The following is a 21,996-nucleotide window of genomic DNA, read 5'->3' on the forward strand; positions in this document are numbered from 1 at the left end:
AAAACAGATACAAGGGATACAGCTACCGATATACTCCAAAACAGATACAAGGGATACAGCTACCGATATACTCCAAAACAGATACAATGGATACAGCTACCGATATACTCCAAAACAGATACAAGGGATACAGCTACCGATATACTCCAGTGCTTATAACTACTTCGACTATGATTTCCTTGACGGTTTGGAAAGTGAAATACACACTCATGTGTGTTGCAGTGAACGCACCAGCAATAATGATATGCCTCGTCCATGCCTAGGTGTACGTAATCGTCCGGAAATACGGATGTCACCTCAGAAAACAGCTCCTCCAGGAACGTGAAGGTCGAGTTCAGCATAGGATTCATCAGTTCGTACTCCCCATGCCGGTTGTATTCAGCCTCTCCTTTATGGCCGTTGTGCCAGCATGGGGTAAGCAGGTCTGCCCAAAATATGTCATTTTCTGTGAAATTACTGTTCAATTTCTTAAACTTTACGAGATGATAAATGAAAAGCTGATATCAATTAAATTAATATATTAATATTGATTATGTATATTTCAACCAGGATTGTTTTTTAAATAAAGATTAATTGATGTACAATACTTATGCAGAACGTTCACGTCTTCTGCATTAAACTTTCCGTTCAGAACCATTTACCGGTAAAGATGCAATGCGATATATCTGAGGTATGTGCTGTCATATTAGTTTTTTGTTGTCAGCACCTCAAAACTCTCCGTTACCAAATGGTGTCTGAGAATTCTACGTTTTCAAATAGTAGTGCGCATTGGCCCAACACCAGACATTCATATGACAATATGTCTAAGTCTTGTGTCAGGGCCAGAGGAAACTCGAGCTAGGTGTGTCTGGACGTGTCAATACTTACCACGGTCAAACTTCCCCCAGGACTTGGTGTGTCCAGGCGTGTCAATACTAACCACGGTCAAACTTTCCCCTGGACTGGGTGTGTCCAGGCGTGTCAATACTTACCACGGTCAAACTTACCCCTTGAATGGGTGTGTCCAGGCGTGTCAATACTAACCACTGTCAAACTTTCCCCTGGACTGGGTGTGTCCAGGCGTGTCAATACTTACCACGGTCAAACTTACCCCTTGAATGGGTGTGTCCAGGCGTGTCAAAACCTTACCACGGTCAAACTCCCCAAGGACTGTGTGTGTCCAGGCGTGTCAATACTTACCACGGTCAAACTCCCGAAGGACTGTATGTGTCCAGGCGTGTCAATACTTACCACGGTCAAACTCCCCAAGGACTGTGTGTGTCCAGGCGTGTCAATACTTACCACGGTCAAACTCTCGAAGGACTGTGTGTGTCCAGGCGTGTCAATACCTACCACGGTCAAACTTGCCCCTGGAATGGGTGTGTCCAGGCGTGTCAATACTTACCACGGTCAAACTCCCCAAGGACTGTGTGTGTCCAGGCGTGTCAATACTTACCACGGTCAAACTCCCCAAGGACTGTGTGTGTCCAGGCGTGTCAATACTTACCACGGTCAAACTCCCCAAGGACTGTGTGTGTCCAGGCGTGTCAATACTTACCACGGTCAAACTCCCCAAGGACTGTGTGTGTCCAGGCGTGTCAATACCTACCACGGTCAAACTTGCCCCTGGACTGTGTGTGTCCAGGCGTGTAATACTTACAATGGTTAAACTTTCCCCAGGAATGGGTTTGTCAATATTTACCACGATCAAACTTCCTCCAGGACTTGGTGTGTCCGGGCTTGTCAATACTTACCACGGTCAAACTTGCCCCAAGACTGGGTGTGGCCAGGCGTGTCAAACTCGACGATGACTCTGATGCCCCGTAACCTTGCGTACTCAACCACTGTCTTTATGTCCGTCTGACTGTACACGTGGACTGGACTGTATGCTCCCTTAATTTGAAACAAATATGCGACAGGGTTAACACAAAAAAATCAGGTCAATACAGGAAAGCAAGAAGAACTGAAGAGGAACCAAATAGAGCTGACTATCCCCTTAAAATAATGTTGGGACGGAAACAAATTAGAACGTCCTCCATAGAGCCTCTTTGAAATAAAATGCGCATCGGCTTTGTTGCGCTTATCAGTTGCCTATGTACTTTCCGTACACTGATGTAAAGATTAATGTTATCGCTGTCACTGCACCGATTAACATATCAAAACGGTTACAGCCAAAAGTTAAAACAAGAATGTAACGTTACAAATAATTGCATAGAAGCCTTTCCTTTTTTCTATTCTTTAAATATATTTCAAGCTTTTGAACCACTGATGAATTCTAAATAAACGAAAAGACTGCGCTGTAAAATGTTACCTTTTTCATTGAAATTTGATATCTAATTACTAAGAGTATGACGATGGACATTCCTCATTATCCTTAAATATGTCTTAAAGGTATGCGACTGTGGCGTTCCTAGTCTTTAGCCTGTCCATCTTCATATCGAATCAGGTATAACAAATACACTATGATTATTCCGACAACAAAGTACCTTATGAGACAGCCCCGGGAACCTGATGCTCTGGTAGGGGAAAGATTGGTCGTCAACGATGTGCCAGTGGAACACATTAAATTTGTTGTATGACATAGCATCCTGAAATATACAGATGTTACGCACATACATTTTATGGATCCCCGTACCACTGCCAAAAACTGTTAATATGCGTTGAAAACGTTTTATCCAACATGACTATTGCTTCCATAAATCCTTTCTGAAAAGAAATCATACCATACAGAAACTTTCATGAAAATAATGAAACAGACGAAATGAACAAAAACAAATGATCATCCACAATGTTTTCAGGATTAAAAGTAGAAAGTTCAACGGGCCTTGCGCAAGATCCGAATATTGGACCTCGGATCCTTATACATGTGATCTCGCTCTAGCACACTGAGCTATCTGGACAGCTGTTTTTCGCTGTTGAAATATATATTTTATAATGAGTCATTGATTGTTTTGGTTTTGCTTTATTTATTTATTTATTTATGTTGTTCTATTTTGGTAAACGCAAAAGAATAGAAAACAAAATCTGAATATCTAAAATGTTCTCTTTTACAATAAGGCAGACATCAAAGCTACAAAATCTATAAAGCAGCATGTTAAATATCTGGAAATATTTGTACTGTATTAAATTACCTTAATGAAAACATCTAGATGTTTATGCATTTGTTCTCTTCCTATTTGTAATGCTTTGGTATTTACATAGGGATTGAAAGCTTTGTTTTCATCGTCATGCTAATATCGACTGCTCACATTCACTTAACAAAAACTGCATCAGTAAAGACCGTTGGTACTGGCTTAGACAAAGTAAATACAACTATTCAATTCCTTTATTTGTAGTCACTTGTCATGGAATAAATCACGTTTTCGATAGTAACTACGTTTCACGTGTTGACAATGAAATGATAATTGACGGAACAGCATTCCGATAATCATTTGAACAATTGATTATCGCCTGCCTTTCCGACGCAGACTGCCAACTATTAAGCGTCGAAATACCAATTACCAAATTCCAATACCAAACACACGTGATACTTGACATCTCGCGCCATATAATGATAATTCAAATCTGCTTCTATTATGGTTATCGTAGGTAATTTTGTTTTTCCAGGGATGGTAGAATCGCTGGATGTGTTCAAACCATTAATATTCAGAAAAGGAAACGCACGAAATATAAGCAACATACAATACTTCAAACTATTACTCACCAGATTCTTTAACAGGACAGGTAGTGGAATGAAGTGCCGGGCAGTGTCCAGCATAATTCCACGGTGTGCAAACCGTGGCTCGTCTACAATGCTAGTCTTGTTAATTCTTGCCTTGAATTATATCGAAGGTAAAGAAATTCAGATATATGAACATTCATGGTTGTGACACGATAAGACAATATTTGGCTACTGAATTGGTTACTTGTAGTATTGAAGAAAACAAAATGCCAACTGAGACTACCATTAATCTGTAGCGGTATTGGTTGCGCTGTCTATCAGAAATGACAATAATGTGAACAGTGCATCAATATTGAAATAGGAACTGTTTGTAAATGTCTTCTGTGGAATATCGCATTGTTTTCATTGACAAACAAGGCAAATTATTACAAGGCAATCCATAGTTCCGAACCGGTAATGATTTGTTTATTTACAGAGATTTTACCTATCACATGCCATAAGTCACAGTGACATACGTCCTGTACTGCTTACTCTGCCAGTTATTCCCAGGGCAAATCTTTTCAAAGGTTGATGTCAAAGGTCAAATCATAGGTCACAGTGACTACTTTCTGTTGTTTTTTTAACTGACATACAAAATCTAGTTACTCCAGATGAATTAGTAAAGAAGTTATGCTTCCGACAAACTCTTTGGACCGACGGAACCCAGACGGCGGGGGACTTAATGTACGATTGATTGACTGCAGGGGTACGCAATGCATTTCTTAGTTACACAAGTATGGCTAAATCAGAAGTTTTTTTTTTTTTTTTTTTTTTTTTTTTTTTTAACACAAACCGCATCAAAACAAAAGGCGAGACATCATAAAGTGAAAAAAATTAACATGGCAGAAAACCCAAGCCGAGAGTGTTCGGCCCCCTACAAGATACAGGTGAGATCAACGAAGATAAAATAAAAATCTGAGGCATATGATTCTATGAAACAAATATGTCAATCATGTTATGTTACGTTCAAACACGATATGCACTGCAAGTTAATACTATACCTGTCCTGTAGCGGTGGTATACACCAACTGGCTAAATGTCTCCAGTCCTACAATCAAACATGTTCTTTATACGTTTGCGATTAAATGATTACTCATCTATATTTGTATTTACTTTCTTAAATACCAGTTATGTTTAAAATTTAAAAAAATATATATATATAACCGAATAAATAGATATGGGCACACATGTTCGTTACGATTATACTAAATCATATCAGTAGTAGCAATCTAAACATTATGCTTCTCCTGCTTTTCGGTTTACGTATCACAGTAAGTGTACTAAGCATGTTTTATAATTTTGAAATCAATCGCATACGTCATCTAATGAAACATCGATGACACAATGTTTTGAGAATATGAATCAATATTTGATGAAACATGCAGGGTACATAGGTACGTTTGGTTAGTTTCGTTCTCGTTCACGTACAGATACATACTATGTCTTATAAATATCGGATGTCGCCTTTACTATAGATACAGCGACAGGGAATATGACGTATGTGGGGCTAGCATAGACAATAAAGCGCAGACCGATTGACGGGGAAGAGAACCATGACCCTCGGTGTCATTTACATAACAGTCATATAGGAAACATTGTACATGTCGTCATTATTTCACCAAAGATTGTCTGATCAATTTTAATACACCCCCAATATACTCCCTTTTAAAAGTACTTAAAAGCTTGCAGGACTTACCCCTTAAAACCCCCCATATACTGTTGGCACGAAGGGTCGCATGCTGATCAGCTTCCAGCGTGTCTAACATATAAAACAAAATGTTCAGTAAGTGTTACACATGCAAAAATATGTTTTCTAACTATTCATTTGCATGTGAACAATTCCTCTTTAACGGAAAGGTTATAAAAAGTGTTCGTTTTTCAACTTTCAAGTTTTTCAAGTTATTGTCGATATAAAAATTATACAATGTCTATCCTTATGTTCAAAGTCGATACCATTGCTTGATGGAGTCCACCCTATATCACAGAAATATAACGGCACATTTCGTGTTTTGTTTTTAACGTTTGCAGTGAGAAGTACACATTTCCTACGACTAAAATAACATAACGTAGATGGCGTGTCTTGAATGTTACGCAATTCCGACGTTATTCCTTCACTTTCTTTCTCTTTTAAAAGTACTCTAGACCAATATGGATCTCCATCTTTTGGCAACTAGCACCGCCTGTGAGTCCTAGAAGACCTTAATTCATTTTTGGCCTACTGTATCTATAACTAATATTTATAGGTTCAATGACGTGTGTGACTTACGTTTATTGCTGTTTTCATGTCACTTTTACATTGTATACTCACAGGATTCGTCCATCCCTAAATAGGGATACGCTTGACAAGAGGTGTTTTCTACGTGTATTTGTAGGTCCTCCACAGCATGTAGTGTGTCGTCTTTATGTCCAAATCCTAGCATAGCCTTGTGTCTCGCTATCCCTTTTTCAATGACGTCACATCCAATGACGTTAGATCCGATTTCGAAGTCTGCCATGTCAAGCGATAGAGTCTGCGTTGTGGAATTCAGCTCTTTTGGATGTGGCCATGGCGATCCTGGCGCTGACATTTCACCCTTGATAGATATTGAGAGAGAAATGAAAAAGACGTCTACGACGTTGCCTTGTACACGATATATGTATGTAACAGAACAGAACAAATGATAAGTAAAAATGGGACTTCAAAGCTTGAAGAGGTAGTTATTTATCACGTACTTTAGTTTGGTATAATATCAATGAAAATTCAGAAAAATAACTTATCACTGATCAAATCAAATAGAAAAATAGAATGTATTTGAAATCGATAAAAATACTTTCAGTTTCGAAAATACGTAATTGATGCAGTGACAGCCTGTGGTTTGTCTATCTATATCATTACTTACCTAAAGTGGCAGCCTATAGGTTGTCTATCTATGTCATTACTTACCTACAGTGGCAGCCTATAGGTTGTCTATCTATGTCATTACTTACCTACAGTGTCAGCCTATAGCTTGTCTATCTATGTCATTACTTACCTACAGTGACAGCCTGTAGTTTGTCTATCTATGTCAATACTTACCTACAGTGGCAGCCTATAGGTTGTCTATCTATGTCATTACTTACCTACAGTGACAGCCTGTAGTTTGTCTATCTATGTCATTACTTACCTACAGTGGCAGCATATAGGTTGTCTATCTATGTCATTACTTACCTACAGTGACAGCCTATAGTTTGTCTATCTATGTCATTACTTACCTACAGTGGCAGCCTGTGGTTTGTCTATCTATGTCATCACTTACCTACAATGACAGCCTGTAGTTTGTCTATCTATGTCATTACTTACCTACAGTGACAGCATATAGGTTGTCTGTCTATGTCATTACTTGCCTACAGTGACAGCCTGTGGTTTGTCTATTTATGTCATTACTTACCTACAGTGACAGCCTGTGGTTTGTCTATCTATGTCATCACTTACCTACAGTGACAGCCTGTAGTTTGTCTATCTATATCATTACTTACCTACAGTGTCAGCCTGTAGTTTGTCTATCTATGTCATTACTTACCTACAGTGACAACCTGTGGTTTGTCTATCTATGTCATTACTTACCTACAGTGGCAGCCTGTAGTTTGTCTATCTATGTCATTACTTACCTACATTGGCAGCCTGTGGTTTGTCTATCTACGTCATTACTTACCTACAGTGGCAGCCTGTGGTTTGTATATCTATGTCATTACTTACCTACAGTGTCAGCCTGTGGTTTGTCTATCTATGTCATTACTTACCTACAGTGACAGCCTGTAGTTTGTCTATCTATGTCATTACTTACTTACAGTGTCAGCCTGTGGTTTGTCTCTCTATGCCATTACTTACCTACAGTGGCAGCATATAGGTTGTCTATCTATGTCATTACTTACCTACAGTGGCAGCATTTGGTTTGTCTATTTATGCCATTACTCACCTGCAGTGGCAGCCTGATGGCTATGTAGGTAATATATCCATTGACGAAGCATACACAAAACACAATCACATTGACAACACGTAATATCTGATGTATATCCATATCAAATGTAAAGCATTACACCCTGGACGTCTAGCTCAGAATTTACATAACTGTTCCTGAGACATTTAGGAATGTGTTACGGGCAGGAGACAGCAGTGTACTGGGGAATGCACTCAGCTAGGGTTATGTAATGGTGAACCTAAGGAATGCGGTAATTGTGTCAATTATATATCTAATAGAGAAGCCTAGAGATGAAACAACGTGTACAAATAAGTATAGAAAGATAAGGTTTAAAGTATTTCAATAACACTGTGAGAGGGGGAATGTTTGCGGGTGGAAATGTTACACTGCAGCTAATGACTCTTTAAATTGATCGTGGTATTGGTTGTTTTGAATTGCATAAAATGTGTCACATACTTCAGTGAAATATTTAATGATGAATTTAATCTTTTGAGAAAATGTTTAAAAGTTTTCAAAGATAATTTAAATTACGAGTTAGTAGCCAAGATTGATTCAGTAAGTCATTGGATTTGTTTCAAATGAAGTCACAAACGCGACATGTATGATGACAACACAATGTCTAAGGTCAGAATAGTTTTTCTCTCTTGAATTGGGAAAGCAAACAAACATGTAAACAAGCGGATTAGCAGCGAGGATGATCACTTTCCTCACTAGAAAAATACAAACCCAAGTGAAATATCAAGGAAACCAACCTTGTGACTCCATAGAGCTATACTATTTATAACATTGTAAAAATTGGCTTTAAAAACTTAATCTCAATTTTATTATATTAAATATTACCAAAACATAAATGTGTGATTTTGTCCTACCGCAGTTGAGACTCTGATATTCTAGTGACATCTTCCAAAGAAGTACAGTAACCAGAGGGCTGGAAAACCCCCACAATGGAGCCAGTACTCGCGTGCGTAGGGATAGCCTACCTATAAAAACTGCAAATTGATTGGTGGGGTCGCTGCTACAGACTTCGCCATTACCACACAATGAAGGGAAAACAGGTCGCAAGACACTGATACTTAAAGAAAGATTACATGACCTCCTGAAAGGAAGAGCCAGTAGGGAGGGCCCAAGACACATCATATAAGCAAAACGGATAATCTCTACAATTCAAATGTCTTTGTTGGGTAAGGGAAGACGAGTTAAGGCTGCAAAAGAAATCTTTACTGGAAAGCAACTGCAGGTCTGATCTGTCACAAGAAATTGCAACTTAGGAAACCAACTCTCCTTTTAGCTTTATTGAATATACCTTTGCCACAAGGGAGCTGTCGTAAGAAAGCAGCTAGAATGCTCCAGACACTTCTACGGCACACTGAACGGAATGAAGGTATTGTGTACAATCGTTCACCCTGCTCCAGTCCAGAAACAGAGCTTTCCACGTCCAAGTCTCTGGATCCGGAACATTGGAACACTGAAGCTCTTTTATTTATCAGTATTGCCTTTTCTGTCGTATCTACTCAGGACTTGTATCGGTATATCCCTGATTAAACAATTGGGCAGAACATCTATGACCGGGATGATAGGGGAGGATCATGTTATCTGTTAGGTTTAAACAATTGATTCACTTTTTAAATGCCTTATTCGTTGCTCTTGTACTAAAACTTGATCTCGGTCCCAGGGACCTCGTATAGTTACAGGTCAACATGTCTGTCTCGAAGTTTTCGACATCCCGGGTTCGAATTCCTGTCTAACTGCTGCAATTTCCTGTTTCCTGCTACTTATCTACTCCTTATCAAACCTAACCACAAAATGTTAAATGTAGGGCCTCGTGTTCCGCCACCTTCAGAAATATTAAGCTCTATTTACCCAGCAATAGGAAAAGCAATAGCAATAGCGCCAATGACTCTTTAAAAGAAACAGTCATTTCTTAGCCTCCCAAGGGTACGAATGATTAGGGTGAACTTTCCTGTGCATGGATTAATAGAATCTTTCACCCCCTTGGGGGTGAGATAGGAGAATCTCAACCCGAGGGGGAGGATTCTTAAGTTGCCAAACACGAGGCTTTGCCGAGTGTTTGGCAACTTAAAAATCTTTCCCCGAGGGTTGAGATTCCAGTATCTCACCCGCAAGGGGGTGAATGATTCTTTTTCTCTTACCCTGTTCTCCCATTGTGTATCATATACACAATGTTATGATAACGTTACATGCTTAATTCAGGGTTGACGTGACGTTGATGGATTGTTGACGAGACGTCATTTTATTGTTGAAGTGACGTCATGCCATTGTTATGAATAGGGCAATCCCCCCGTCTTAACCCTAGGGTGAGACAAGGAAATCTCACACCGGTAAAAATGCGGATACACCTGTCCAGGGTAAGAGAAAGAACAGTAACAACTTGCGTGGTTCATATATACTTTGCAGATGAAATTGACAACCGGTAAAATATTTCTGACCCATTTTATAGTGAAGAAGTCTCGAAATTTATCAAACTACGTGGTATATACATTTATGTATTTTTATAAACATCCAAACAAAAATGTCGAATGATGCATATTAATTGCGCAAGCTTATTCGCCAGTAAAATATATCAAGTATGACGCACTACTAATTGTGCCCTTATGTATTTATATACAAAACACTGAGCCATATTGTAATTACAACAATATTTATTTCACCACACAACATCACCTCAAATCATGTAATAAATAATTCATGACAAAACGTTATATGTACAAAACAACATTTAACAAAGCATTGTATTTTATTTACATGTATAGGTCAACATTTCACATACACCGCAGACCTTGTCATGGTTTTACATTTACACACAAACAACAAAACATCGTTAGTCAGAACGCTTATTTTCATGTATGTACGTTTCTATTCAATGACACATAAATCCAGTTACAAGATAAGTTCTCACTGATTTTTTTTCTGCAATAGTTCTCTATTTACAAACATAGTAAAAGTGAGGTACAGCTTAATTTACGTTAGGACATAATTTTCAAGATTTAAAAAAAGCAATCATAAATCGTCGTTTCGTTTGTTTCATAACAAAATAAAAATGATTACACTGCTCACTTCTAAACGTTTTAAGTTTTCAAATTGAAGCTAGAGTTGCCTCCCCTTTACCTTGTTCTTTTTCAGCATTAATGGAGTAATATATGGATATGTCTAGTAGTATAAAATAGTCAAGGTAAATATTTTGTGTGAAAAAAATGTAGACAAACTTGTTATTATATTAACAAGAATTTCTGAAACATCAAAATACACAATCCAGCCTGTGGTTTAAAATTATTTCGGTTAATGTTCGAAATAGATACTGACGGCATTTCTATCGGCAAAGTGACAGAGATATAAATAGTATATATAATTCAATCCATGTAGGGAAAGTATGTGGACATACTCCTGTAAACAAATAGACGTAAGTTGAAGTGCACGCCCCCAACCTGATGATCATGTTTTTACAAAGATACTATATAAAGGTTGAATATATCTGCTGAATCAAAACGAAAATCGGTTACTTCAACCTGGTCATGGGTAGGAGAATATATCATTGCTTTCGTTACGTCATAATCTAAAGATAGAGACCCACGTCAATCACGTTAAAATTAGGAATAAAGGGAGGGTATTGCTTGCATGGTCTTATCGTCAAGGAAATGTCATTGAGGCCTTATTTTATTTGTAAGAAAGCAAACGGAAAAGTAGGTTGACTTCAGTGTATATTATTATGTGTTACCTTTACGCAGAGCCTGTAGACTTGCTAGAGACAACATACATGTAGAAAAGCAAGTAATAATCATAGGGACTGATAGCCAGTCAAATACCGGTTCTGATAAATGGTACAGTGTAAATATTAAAGTATATCTATTTGTTATTAACACATTTATATAACGCACGTGATTAAGTTTTACATAAGTGAAGCGGTATAAGTTTAAATATATTGAGGAATAAAAACTGAGATTGACTTAAAGACACAAATGAGTACTAAAAATACTCATACCACAAAAACAATGTCAGTTTTACAGTAACATAAAACCAATTAAAGTTATAACTGACAAACATTGACAACTTCAATCGTACCTTACCCGTAATTATACTTCCTCCGTAGCACTATACAGCCAATAAAACCTTTATAAACCGAACACAATATGGATAATAATATTTTTGTTCGGAATATATTTACATCTAAATGCATTCATGGTGACATAACGCAGGGTTCGGTCGGAACACATCAAAGTGCCAGAATTGCACGACAATCATTGTAATACATGAAGTGTACATATATATAAATTGATAAATAATTTCTGACATGCCTAAATATTATGTTTATGTTTCTCAAGACGATACATATATACAAGTTAGTAAGTGTACATGCGATCATACTGCGTGTTGACTGAAGTTTTACTGACAAGGTTAACTCAAACCGTGTACAGTATGTCACAAAGACACTTTTTTAGTATTTACATATGAACAACCATTTTGTTTGTTATTTGATTTAAATCAGTCATTGCATTTAACCACCGGCGAATATATCCTCACGAATACAAGTGCTCATGCAGCAACATGCAAATGAGGTGTACTTCTTAATTGCAGGCGATCAAAAGACATGCCGGAGGATTGTGGCATGGCTGGAGTTTAAGGGCTTGGACCGGATACAGAATGCCAGGGCCCTTCAGGAGAACCCTATACTCTCTGATGTAGGGGACACTGGGGAGGTGGGAGATTCCGGAATCAGTCCAACTGCTAATTCATGCTGGGCGTCTCCATTCTCATGCGAGCCACATTTTCTTCGTCGCTTAAAAATATATCAAAGAAAATACATTTTCACAAATGCTAAAGCTTTTTTAAAATCAGAATCATAAAATGTACCGCCAAACCCTCAGATTTAAATACATTGCTTCTATCTACTGTTAAAATAAACAGCAATGTCAATTATTATAATACATTTAAGGATCACGATGGCATGAAATTTACGACGCTAGCTTATAAACTGCAAATGTCCTGAAAACTGACTTGTTCCATAACAATTTTACGAAAAAAATGTTTCCTCTTTTTTTTCCATTGTAGGTGTCTTATTGTGACGATTTGAGGACATAAATGGGCATAACTATAGACAATAAATTTCTTGCTTTAATATCTGCATAAAGAAACTTACCTTTTCGATGTCCACACCGCATGTCAGAAATATTTTTGCCTTTTCAGGGAGACAAGGGAAGAACTGTTCCGAGAATGATAAGATGTACTTCATATTGACTTGTCTTGTCGAGGGTCTACCTATAACAATAACACGAAACAATGAACAAGCTACCTAACATAACGTAGATGACGCCAAATTGGACAAACATTGTGCTTATGGTTCTAAACGCCTTTTTTTATTTTATTTTTTATTTTGTTTAACGACAGTTATTCTATACAACCTGTCAAAGGTATAATATACCATGCAATAGAGGCAAGTTTAATTGGGTCATTGACAATTATTTTTTTCTCATTTCAATTAAAAAATTCAAGTGTGTTAATACACATTTTTAAAGAGGACGCATAAAACAGTCGGCTGACAGTGTGCGTGTGTGTGTTCGAGGGAGATACACTACACCTTCTGTTCAACTGCACTTGACAAATTTGGAGTATAAGATTGCTTTTGATAGGTATTACATTGTACGGTTTCTGTTTCCGACGGTGTCCTAGATACATGAGAGGTGAGTGGGATGAAATATAAAATGTCAAAAAACAGAACGAGTATAGACCTTTGATGCACCTGTGCATGTTTGGAGAAAGAATATGCCTGCTGTATCGTAAGAGGCGACTAATGTGAGGCCCTTGCAGATTCGGGGGATGCTTTGTCTACTTTTAAGGGGACGTTAAAGAAAACAAGTATAGAGCTGCTGTATCGCAATGCATGTTATCGTAAGAGGCCACTCATGTGGGGCCTCCTTAAGAATCGGTGTTTTCATCTGTGTGTTCCACTAGGAGGACACGGCAGAGACCCAAATTAAACTCCTCCCCCCACCCTAGTAGTTAGCGCCTGATAAGGCAGCTCCTGCGAATTCCTCAATATTGTATTGATTAATATATATGCTTATTGCATTGACTGTATAAAATTGAATATCTACATGAATGTACTATAAAGCGCTTTAGAGTGGCCAATGTTAGCTGGATAGTGCGCTATGTCAAATGTTGTATATTTATTTATTTTATACCGATTCAAAACGTTTTATAAGCATAACTGAACAAATTATTACTCGTGAAAGATTTCAAATCGGAAAATGTCGGAATGTTTCTGTCATATTGTGAGAGCAATCTGAGCTCAATCGTTTGCACTCACCCACTATAAAGCTGACTGTGATAGCGACTGTCAGGATCACAATCAACGCTAAGGTATCGAACCAGTAAAATGATATTGCATAAAACCGATCGAGTCCTTGCCTGTCAAATAAACAGTATTGTTTATACATTTAACAGTGCGAAACGTCATACAATTTACATAGAAATAAATGGACACACATAAGTTAATGATACGATCAATTAAAATATAGAGAATGGACATTTATGTTCAAATTAATTACATGTAGAATGATTCTGAATATGGGAAAATTCCAGCTTCAATCAATTTCATTTCCAATGCCGTCTATTTTTACGTTATACACCGTAAACCTGGAACTAATGATAACGATCGGAATTTCTAGAAATAGTCAGGATTATTCTAGATTCATTCAGATTAACACCGGCTTTTGTAGATTACGTCTGCGCTGATAAGCTAATCACAATATTTATTAAAGATAATTACATATTTCTCGTATTATGTTTGAATGAAAATTTGTTTATTAATTATCAATTTTGTTTCGTTGTGTCGTTATTTATAAATAACTGATACCGATTCCTAAGTAAAATTTAATTTACAAAAAACAGATGAATGTAAACAGTTACATGCATAAGAAACTGTTTGAGAACAACTCGATATTATTGATCCAACGGGAAGTTAGTTTAGGAATTAGTCATACTTACGGACCAGTATTCACAAATGGCGCTAATGTGGAGTTTAGTATATCCGGAACGGAAGTGGGCGTGTCAAATGTTGTGGAGACATTTTCTGGAGTTGTGATACTCATGTTCATAAAAGTGTTGTTTACAACCGGGAAACAACGGTCTATGGGTGCAAATGGTAGCGCCTGTTCTCTCCTGAGGGAGGTAGAAAAGCTCTGCCCCATAGATATCCATAAAGTAATGGCCATACCAGCTATTCCACCAACCAGACAGCCCTGATTTAGATAGAAATCAAGCTAAAAAGGGGGGATTCATCCGGGGACAATAGATCTGGGGAGTATCTGCGCAAATACTTTTCATGAAGCTATCAAGTTTACGCAGGGGAGATAAACATGTCTTGTTACAATACAAAAGAAAACTTCAAATTCATCTGTGAAAGAGAATCTGGTTTTTTTTAAGTGATGTTGCAATGACAAATATTCATATTTGTAAAACAATATTAGGTGTTTTCTGTACCCATATCATTGGTGTTTTTATCCGATTTGCTTAATTTCTGAATTTGCTATGGATTACATATCAAGGAAATATTGAATAATTGATAAAATTTATATTGAATTTATTGATTAAATTCTTACAACATGATATTTGATATGGTTCATACAAATTGGAGATATGTAACAGCAAATTATCACAGTTAATATTTGCTTCTATATTTCATAAAAAAGGGTAAATAAAAACTGTTTTAAAATGAAATGTGCATACATTTGTTGGCGTTCCATTGCATACGAGAGATAACAAAATTCACTTGTGAAGTTATCGGCCGACGCTTAAGTTTACAAGAGATACGAAACTCTTTCTGTAGTCTGTCAACCTCAATATAGACAGGAATGTTTAACAATATTTGGAGTACTGTAAATTTCCTAAAGCTCCTTCCTCTATTGATTGACAACACGATATCTGTCAAATATCAATGTTTTCTTCATCTCAACATTTCTACTGTAAAAAGCTGATCTTTTCCTTGAGTCAATATTTCGCGGTTTTACTCAAAAATCGTATTTCACAAAACTTTAGTTCCACGGTGAGATATAGCTCTACTAATTTTTCAACGTGATAAATATTATTCACGGGAATGTTTTTTTCCCAAGAGTATACCGAGCTCGAAAATAGCGAAAATAAAAATAACATGACAAATAGAGGGCTAACAGTGAGTCTTTTCACATATCCAACGCAATGCATACAATTTGGACATACCATGTGAGTAGCTCTGGGGAAGAAGATGGAATACAGGAAAATCCCAAGAAGAGGTGCTGTGAAAACAGACATAATACTCAAGGCTACCTGAAATTAGAAAAGATACGGATCAAAATGCATCTCCAAAATAATAAGGAATACTCAATTCAATTTTTGCATCGATTTTTCCGTGCAATATTAATCAAGTACATGAAACAATCACACAGCTCCAATGTTGTTCAACAGAATGACAATATTTAATACGATATTGAAATTGATGGTTTTCAAACTATTTCTGCTAAATATTTTCCCTAACCATTAGATATTACCACATCACACGGCTTACCACAAAATTTTACTAATTTACCCCAGTACTTACCATCGAATATGACTACTTTCCACCAGCAATTACCATCAAATAATAGTTACTGTTAGTACTTACTGCTGAATATGAGTACTTTACGCCAGCACTTAACAAAACATATTTGGCGTTTATGCCACACTCACTACCAAATATTACTACTTTATACAAGATTTTTCCATCGAAAATTACTACTTATGTAACACTAGAAACATCCACCGAATACTAACACTTTAAACCGAAACCTTTCACCGGACATTTGTACTTTAGGCCAGTTCTTACCACCAAATATTACTACTTAAATAACGCCAGCAATCCACCGAATAATAACACTTTAAACCGAAACATTTCACCGGACATTAGTACTTTAGGCCAGTTCTTACCACCGAATATTACTACTTAAATAACGTCAACAATATCCATCGAATATTATCACTTTAAACCCAAACATACCACCGAATATTAGTATTTTACGCCATCAATTACCACCAAACACTACTACTTTACACTAGTATTAACCATCAAATATACCAGACCTCACCACCGAACTTCACCACTTTACACCACCACTTACGGCCATTCTATTTCTGAATATCATTGTTTGGCCGCCATAGTTAGCACCATACACCAGCAGTTACTTTAAATGTTAACATTTTGATTCTACACTTTATTGTAGCGTTTTAGCATCAGTATGACTTTCGTACGATTTAACTTGTCGCTTTAACTAGCATTACCAGTACGATTATTTATTCCAACAACGTCATTTTCTCTATGAAACAACTCACGCGGTAAAGCGATCCTTTCATTTCTGCTACCAGGAAGGCCAAGGCTGTAGCCAGCAGGCCATACAGGACAACTACGAAGAAAACAAGGGTTCATTCATAGCTAAATTATCAATAACATGTTGATGATAATATCCTTCACTTTAATAAATATTTTGACAGATTCTAATTAAAAAAACGTTTGACAGCTACATAATTGATAACATAATAACGATTTCTTTTTCATAAATGTTTTCATTTTTTTCGTTGATAAATATGCTGACACGCTTTTGTTGATATATAACGCGTTTTCGTGTTTAGATATCTAATGTTTTTGTATTGATAAGTATATTGACGCTATCGTCTGGATAAACATTTTCTTGTTCTTTTATTGTTTAATTCTTCGCTATAACTACATGTATATTCTTTCACTCGTTTGCCTCCGTGCAGTTTCGTTGAAATTATGTAATGTACGTACATAGCTAAGACGATAATGTACCTGTAACTTTTGAAATGATCGCAGCCTTTGATTCAGATATCTTTTTGAAATGCGGCTTGATGAAATCTTCTAGAGTTATGGCGGACAGACCGGACAAATTAGATGAAACAGTACTGAAATGAAAAACAAATATATTATCATGATTAATTTTGCAAAACAAACATGTGCGTGTACTTGAAACACTGTACTGCATAGCAATGATGTTGGTATCGGTACTTTTATTGATTAAAGTGACAAATGTACAATGTTTTTTCCTAATATTGACAGGCACGGGTCTAGAAAAAACACAAGTAACAAAATGTTAAGTTACCTGGATACCTAAACTATAATAAGTACAGTGAACAAATTTCCGGAAATTTTAAGAACAGACCTGGAAATATATGTCAATATTTGGCAGTCACCATTTTATGTTTTTTTCATTTTGACTGATACTACGTTTACAATGCACGTTATGTACAGGCATGGTAAATAATAACCACAACATAGTTTATCTTGTTTAACTGTGAGGAATACATGTGTTTTGTATTGATAATTGACGACGATACCTCAGAGAAGCGGAGAACAGAGAAGCCATAAATAGTCCGGCCATTCCCGGCTCATCCCGGAATATATCCAATACCATATATGGAATCAGCTGAAAAATAAAGCACAAACGCCGATTGATATTGATAGTGGCAGGCCCTTGTTATATTTGCATGGTTACTTTACATAAATCATGCTAAAATGGGGAAAAGACAGGTTATTTCTAATACATTCCTATAGTGCATATATAACAATATCAGGAACATATAGCGAGTGAAAGCTGTACTTTAAAACATGATCAATTATCGATTAATCACACAGTAATACGACTTTCGTGAACATATCATACAATGGTACATATGTTCTTGATAACTTTGATAAGGAAAAAAGTATTTAAAAGTGAGATAGTAGCATTTTGATTCAAGAATGTTTTTGAAACATACAATTGAAAATTATGTCATTTGTTCTAAGGAAGCATTATAATTTCTTTTTTAAATTATCAAAAAATGATCAGATTAATTTTGTTGAAACCATTTTAATAGCCTCACTTAATTATTGTGTTGATCGTTTTCTTTGAAGGTCGTTAATACGGATACGGACCATTCGTTTTTAGAAAAAGTTGTCATTATCGGTCTTAATATAATTAGAATAGTTAAAATGAAACATCTATTTTCGGAACACAGGATAAAATTAGAACTCAAAATCGTCAAGTTTTAAGTCACTCCAACTTTAACTTCAAATGGTCTTCATCTTCAATCGTTTCGTTGACCTAGGTTTGTATTCATGGAACCGTTCTCATGCTCAAACTTATATTCTGTGCTCAATCCAATTTTTATTCCGTGATAAAATTAATAAATCTTACCCCTTGTCAATGACACTGAAGAACTTTGGATAAACGTAAATACCGTTTTCAATGTTTTGACTTGACACGTTTTGACAGTATCACATGTTTTAGCGAATTACAAGAAAGTTGGCTTCAGCAACGAATACATGCATGAGCATGAGATCGAGTTCGTGAATACGGACACATGCTATCAAAATGTGGATAAATAATGTTTCCGTGTAGGTGTAAGCATTACTCATTCTTACTTGGTTGTAGACGATTTTCTTTGAGAGTATGGGGTCGCATCTGATTGTGTAGTAGTAAGCATACGCCACCAGCCCCATAGCCATAGCAAGAGACATGGTTAACACAAAGGCCGGTCCGATCAGGTAAAATATACTGAAACCGAAACAGTATCCACATCAATAAATTAATGTTTTAGATAAAGCGCAAACCGGGTCCAGATAATGTCTTAACAATCATTGAATGAATTGTATCACATAAAAGTATCTTTTACGTGCATGGTTATCTTTTAAGATAAAAACCTGAATTTTTCTATTTGTCTATTTAGACACATCTTTGATTTCCTACAGAGTGTTTTGTGTTAATGTGATACATTGTCTAAGTTGAATATGCTGTTTCGAGCTAGTTGGGTTTGAAATAATAATTGGTTAGAACTGTTCCTAGCGTAATAAATGCCACATTCTTAAATAGCACTGTCTACGTATACATCACCTGTAAACAGTATCTATATAACCCTGTATACAATATAAAAAAACATGTTTACAATGTACTAGTTCATTGAAATGCTACCGGGTTACAACTGTTTACTATCACGTTGATTTTAAAGACTCGTTTTACAGGCAGTATCATTTAATTACATATTAATGCCAAAATACTAATTTTACATAAGATAGTTTGATATGCTATTTGAAAACATAAAACAAGACGTACTATTTCGCATCCTTTGCACTTTTGGTACAGCACACACGCTGAACAGACGTCTGACGGAATGGGATCACTAGTGCCTTGACGGTCGATCCTATCATCAGGCTCCAGAACGTGTATTGTCGTGTAGGATCGATGTCAAAGCTGAAATGGTCACGTTTTAAATCAATGTGTAGCCAAGAGTCAACGAAATAGACATTGTACTGTAATTCAGATTAACTAGGAACACACTTAGTATTTCCTGTAACACGATGTCACATTTTTCTGTGTTCTATAGCTAGAAAATGTATCATAACTATCACGATTAATAACAAATTTTGTCAATAACGAACTTATACTCTCAAACTCGTTCCTTCATTATGATTTTATTCATGAAACCCGTTGATACTTTCGTTAAGATAACCATGCGCTGAACATGAAGGTTATTCAGGTTATCGAACGTATCGTGAATTACGTTGTCCATGCAATGACAATTAAGGCTCGTTTGTCCGTCCTCATAAATCATGTTCAAAAGTGCTTCAACAGTTTATGTTAGGTGTCCGATTGTCATTATCATAGTAAGGTTCCCGTCTCTACAGTTAAAGTGTCGATAGAGAACAGGTTGTACTAAAACTGATTACCGTAGTAACAAGTTACAATGTACAATGTAAGTTTATAAAACAAGAACCAAACAAGAACAAAATTGATTGCCAAAAGTAGTATTTTATTCTTTTAACTGGCGGTAATTACTAGTACACTGAATCCCCGAAAATGTTACACTTTTACAAAAATGTAGTGATTTAAATTTACCATAAAATTGCCATTAAGCTAACCGGGCTTGAATACAAATGAGTTCAGCAGATTCATTGTTAATACTTTTGAGCCAGTTTACAAAGCCTTGTTAGCTTAACAAGGAAATAGCTTATTTTGTCAATGATAATTTTAGAAATGATGGATTTTTATCTTGTATTATTTAAAACTACAGTAGACGTAGGTGGGCATGCAAATGGTCAAAACCAGGGAGTACAATACAAAAAACATTTGCCTTAATTTAAGCGAATGAATCTTTCTACAAGGAAGCCATGATGCTTGTCGTCAATTAACATTATTATGAAGCCTTTTGGGAACAATTGGGAGACGGATTTTGTAAATAGCTGTCCACAAACGTCCAATTGATAACCAAAAATTAGAGGTTTACTCTTTCTTTAAATCTTTGCTGCTTTCCCAGGGGCTAGGTAGTTCTAAAAAAAGCCATACCGCTATGGTTTACCATGGATGTTAACTGGTAAAAATGTGTCAGTAGGTGAAGGTATTTCTATTCTGTGTTGCATTAGAATGAACCTTCCATGCACAAAAGTGGTACCAAAAGTATATTTTTCAGTGGTGATTATTTCAAATTGTTTTAGGATGATAATTTCGTTATATTTTTTATTTTTTTATTTATGATATTCGCTTTACAGACGATGTTTGTTAAGTATAGCATTAAAGCAATGGTACTTTAAGCATTATCCTACAAATTTTAATAATTAGCATGTGTGACCAACCCGGACTGCGGTCGAAAACTAAGTCGATAAAACTTGAGGAAATATAAACCATGTTACACCGGGTCTGCGGCAAGATTACGACCTATCTGCGACCATCAAATGTTGGAATCGTCATAAAATATATAATTAATTTATTAACTATACATTTAATACAGGTATGTATCTTTTCGTGTTTTGAATTAAAGTCTTCACGAATATTGATCTAGATTTTAAGCAGAACCGTGACATCAGTAGTGGTAAACGTTACTAATCAGCAGAGTTTAACAACAGGTCATTCTGGAATCAGAAGTCAACCAACAAGGTTAAGTTCATAAATAAAACACATCTGACACATATCGTTGCCCTATCTTACCTGACAGGTTGAAGTCGTCCTGTCGCCTTATTTATGTCCCACACTTTCCTCAGCCCGCCAGATAGCATGGTACCCTGTAAACAAGAACAACCTCCGAACAATAAATGGCGTATCTTCCCAAACGGAAGCAGACAAACTTTGATCCACGTTAATCCGTTTTAGTGTAAGAGGGCAGATCTTTATGTATTTCAATAAACAAGATAACAGTCTGTATAATGTTACTTGCCAATGACATTTCAGCCAGATAATAAACTAATATGCGACAGACACTTTTAGTTCAAAGATTACATTATTTACAATAATGATAGGCTGGCAACGAACATGAGGTTATCACTAGATTTCGATTGAAAGCTGTTAAAAAGAATGAGGACTTTTCTTGCCT

At 36.4% G+C, this 21,996-nt stretch overlaps 2 protein-coding genes across 4 annotated transcripts in view; both read right to left on the reverse strand.

Moving 5' to 3' along the window:
• The window catches only part of LOC110462277 (beta-hexosaminidase subunit beta-like), a 20,404-nt gene extending 12,633 nt beyond the window's left edge, over positions 1 to 7,771 (reverse strand). For all 3 annotated transcript variants that reach the window (XM_021516181.1, XM_021516183.1, XM_021516182.1), the window contains exons 1-8: positions 7,615 to 7,771; positions 5,988 to 6,252; positions 5,376 to 5,438; positions 4,681 to 4,727; positions 3,683 to 3,793; positions 2,466 to 2,567; positions 1,734 to 1,872; positions 232 to 424 (exon numbers count right to left, since the gene is read on the reverse strand). In XM_021516181.1, the coding sequence (XP_021371856.1) occupies positions 232 to 424; positions 1,734 to 1,872; positions 2,466 to 2,567; positions 3,683 to 3,793; positions 4,681 to 4,727; positions 5,376 to 5,438; positions 5,988 to 6,252; positions 7,615 to 7,716 (1,022 nt within the window). In that variant the 5' untranslated portion in view covers positions 7,717 to 7,771. The remainder of the gene's footprint in view (positions 1 to 231; positions 425 to 1,733; positions 1,873 to 2,465; positions 2,568 to 3,682; positions 3,794 to 4,680; positions 4,728 to 5,375; positions 5,439 to 5,987; positions 6,253 to 7,614) is intronic.
• A 2,492-nt stretch (positions 7,772 to 10,263) lies between these two features.
• Positions 10,264 to 21,996, reverse strand: part of LOC110462358 (sodium-coupled monocarboxylate transporter 1-like) — a 43,064-nt gene continuing 31,331 nt past the window's right edge. The window contains exons 6-16 of the mRNA XM_021516292.1: positions 21,615 to 21,688; positions 19,746 to 19,883; positions 19,058 to 19,190; positions 17,992 to 18,080; positions 17,447 to 17,559; positions 16,972 to 17,042; positions 15,847 to 15,933; positions 14,617 to 14,870; positions 13,937 to 14,037; positions 12,770 to 12,888; positions 10,264 to 12,409 (exon numbers count right to left, since the gene is read on the reverse strand). Coding sequence (XP_021371967.1) covers positions 12,287 to 12,409; positions 12,770 to 12,888; positions 13,937 to 14,037; positions 14,617 to 14,870; positions 15,847 to 15,933; positions 16,972 to 17,042; positions 17,447 to 17,559; positions 17,992 to 18,080; positions 19,058 to 19,190; positions 19,746 to 19,883; positions 21,615 to 21,688 — 1,302 coding nt within the window. The 3' untranslated portion in view covers positions 10,264 to 12,286. The remainder of the gene's footprint in view (positions 12,410 to 12,769; positions 12,889 to 13,936; positions 14,038 to 14,616; positions 14,871 to 15,846; positions 15,934 to 16,971; positions 17,043 to 17,446; positions 17,560 to 17,991; positions 18,081 to 19,057; positions 19,191 to 19,745; positions 19,884 to 21,614; positions 21,689 to 21,996) is intronic.

This window comes from Mizuhopecten yessoensis, unplaced genomic scaffold (genome assembly GCF_002113885.1).
Source record: "Mizuhopecten yessoensis strain PY_sf001 unplaced genomic scaffold, ASM211388v2 scaffold10771, whole genome shotgun sequence".
NCBI classification, from domain to species: Eukaryota; Metazoa; Mollusca; class Bivalvia; order Pectinida; family Pectinidae; genus Mizuhopecten; species Mizuhopecten yessoensis.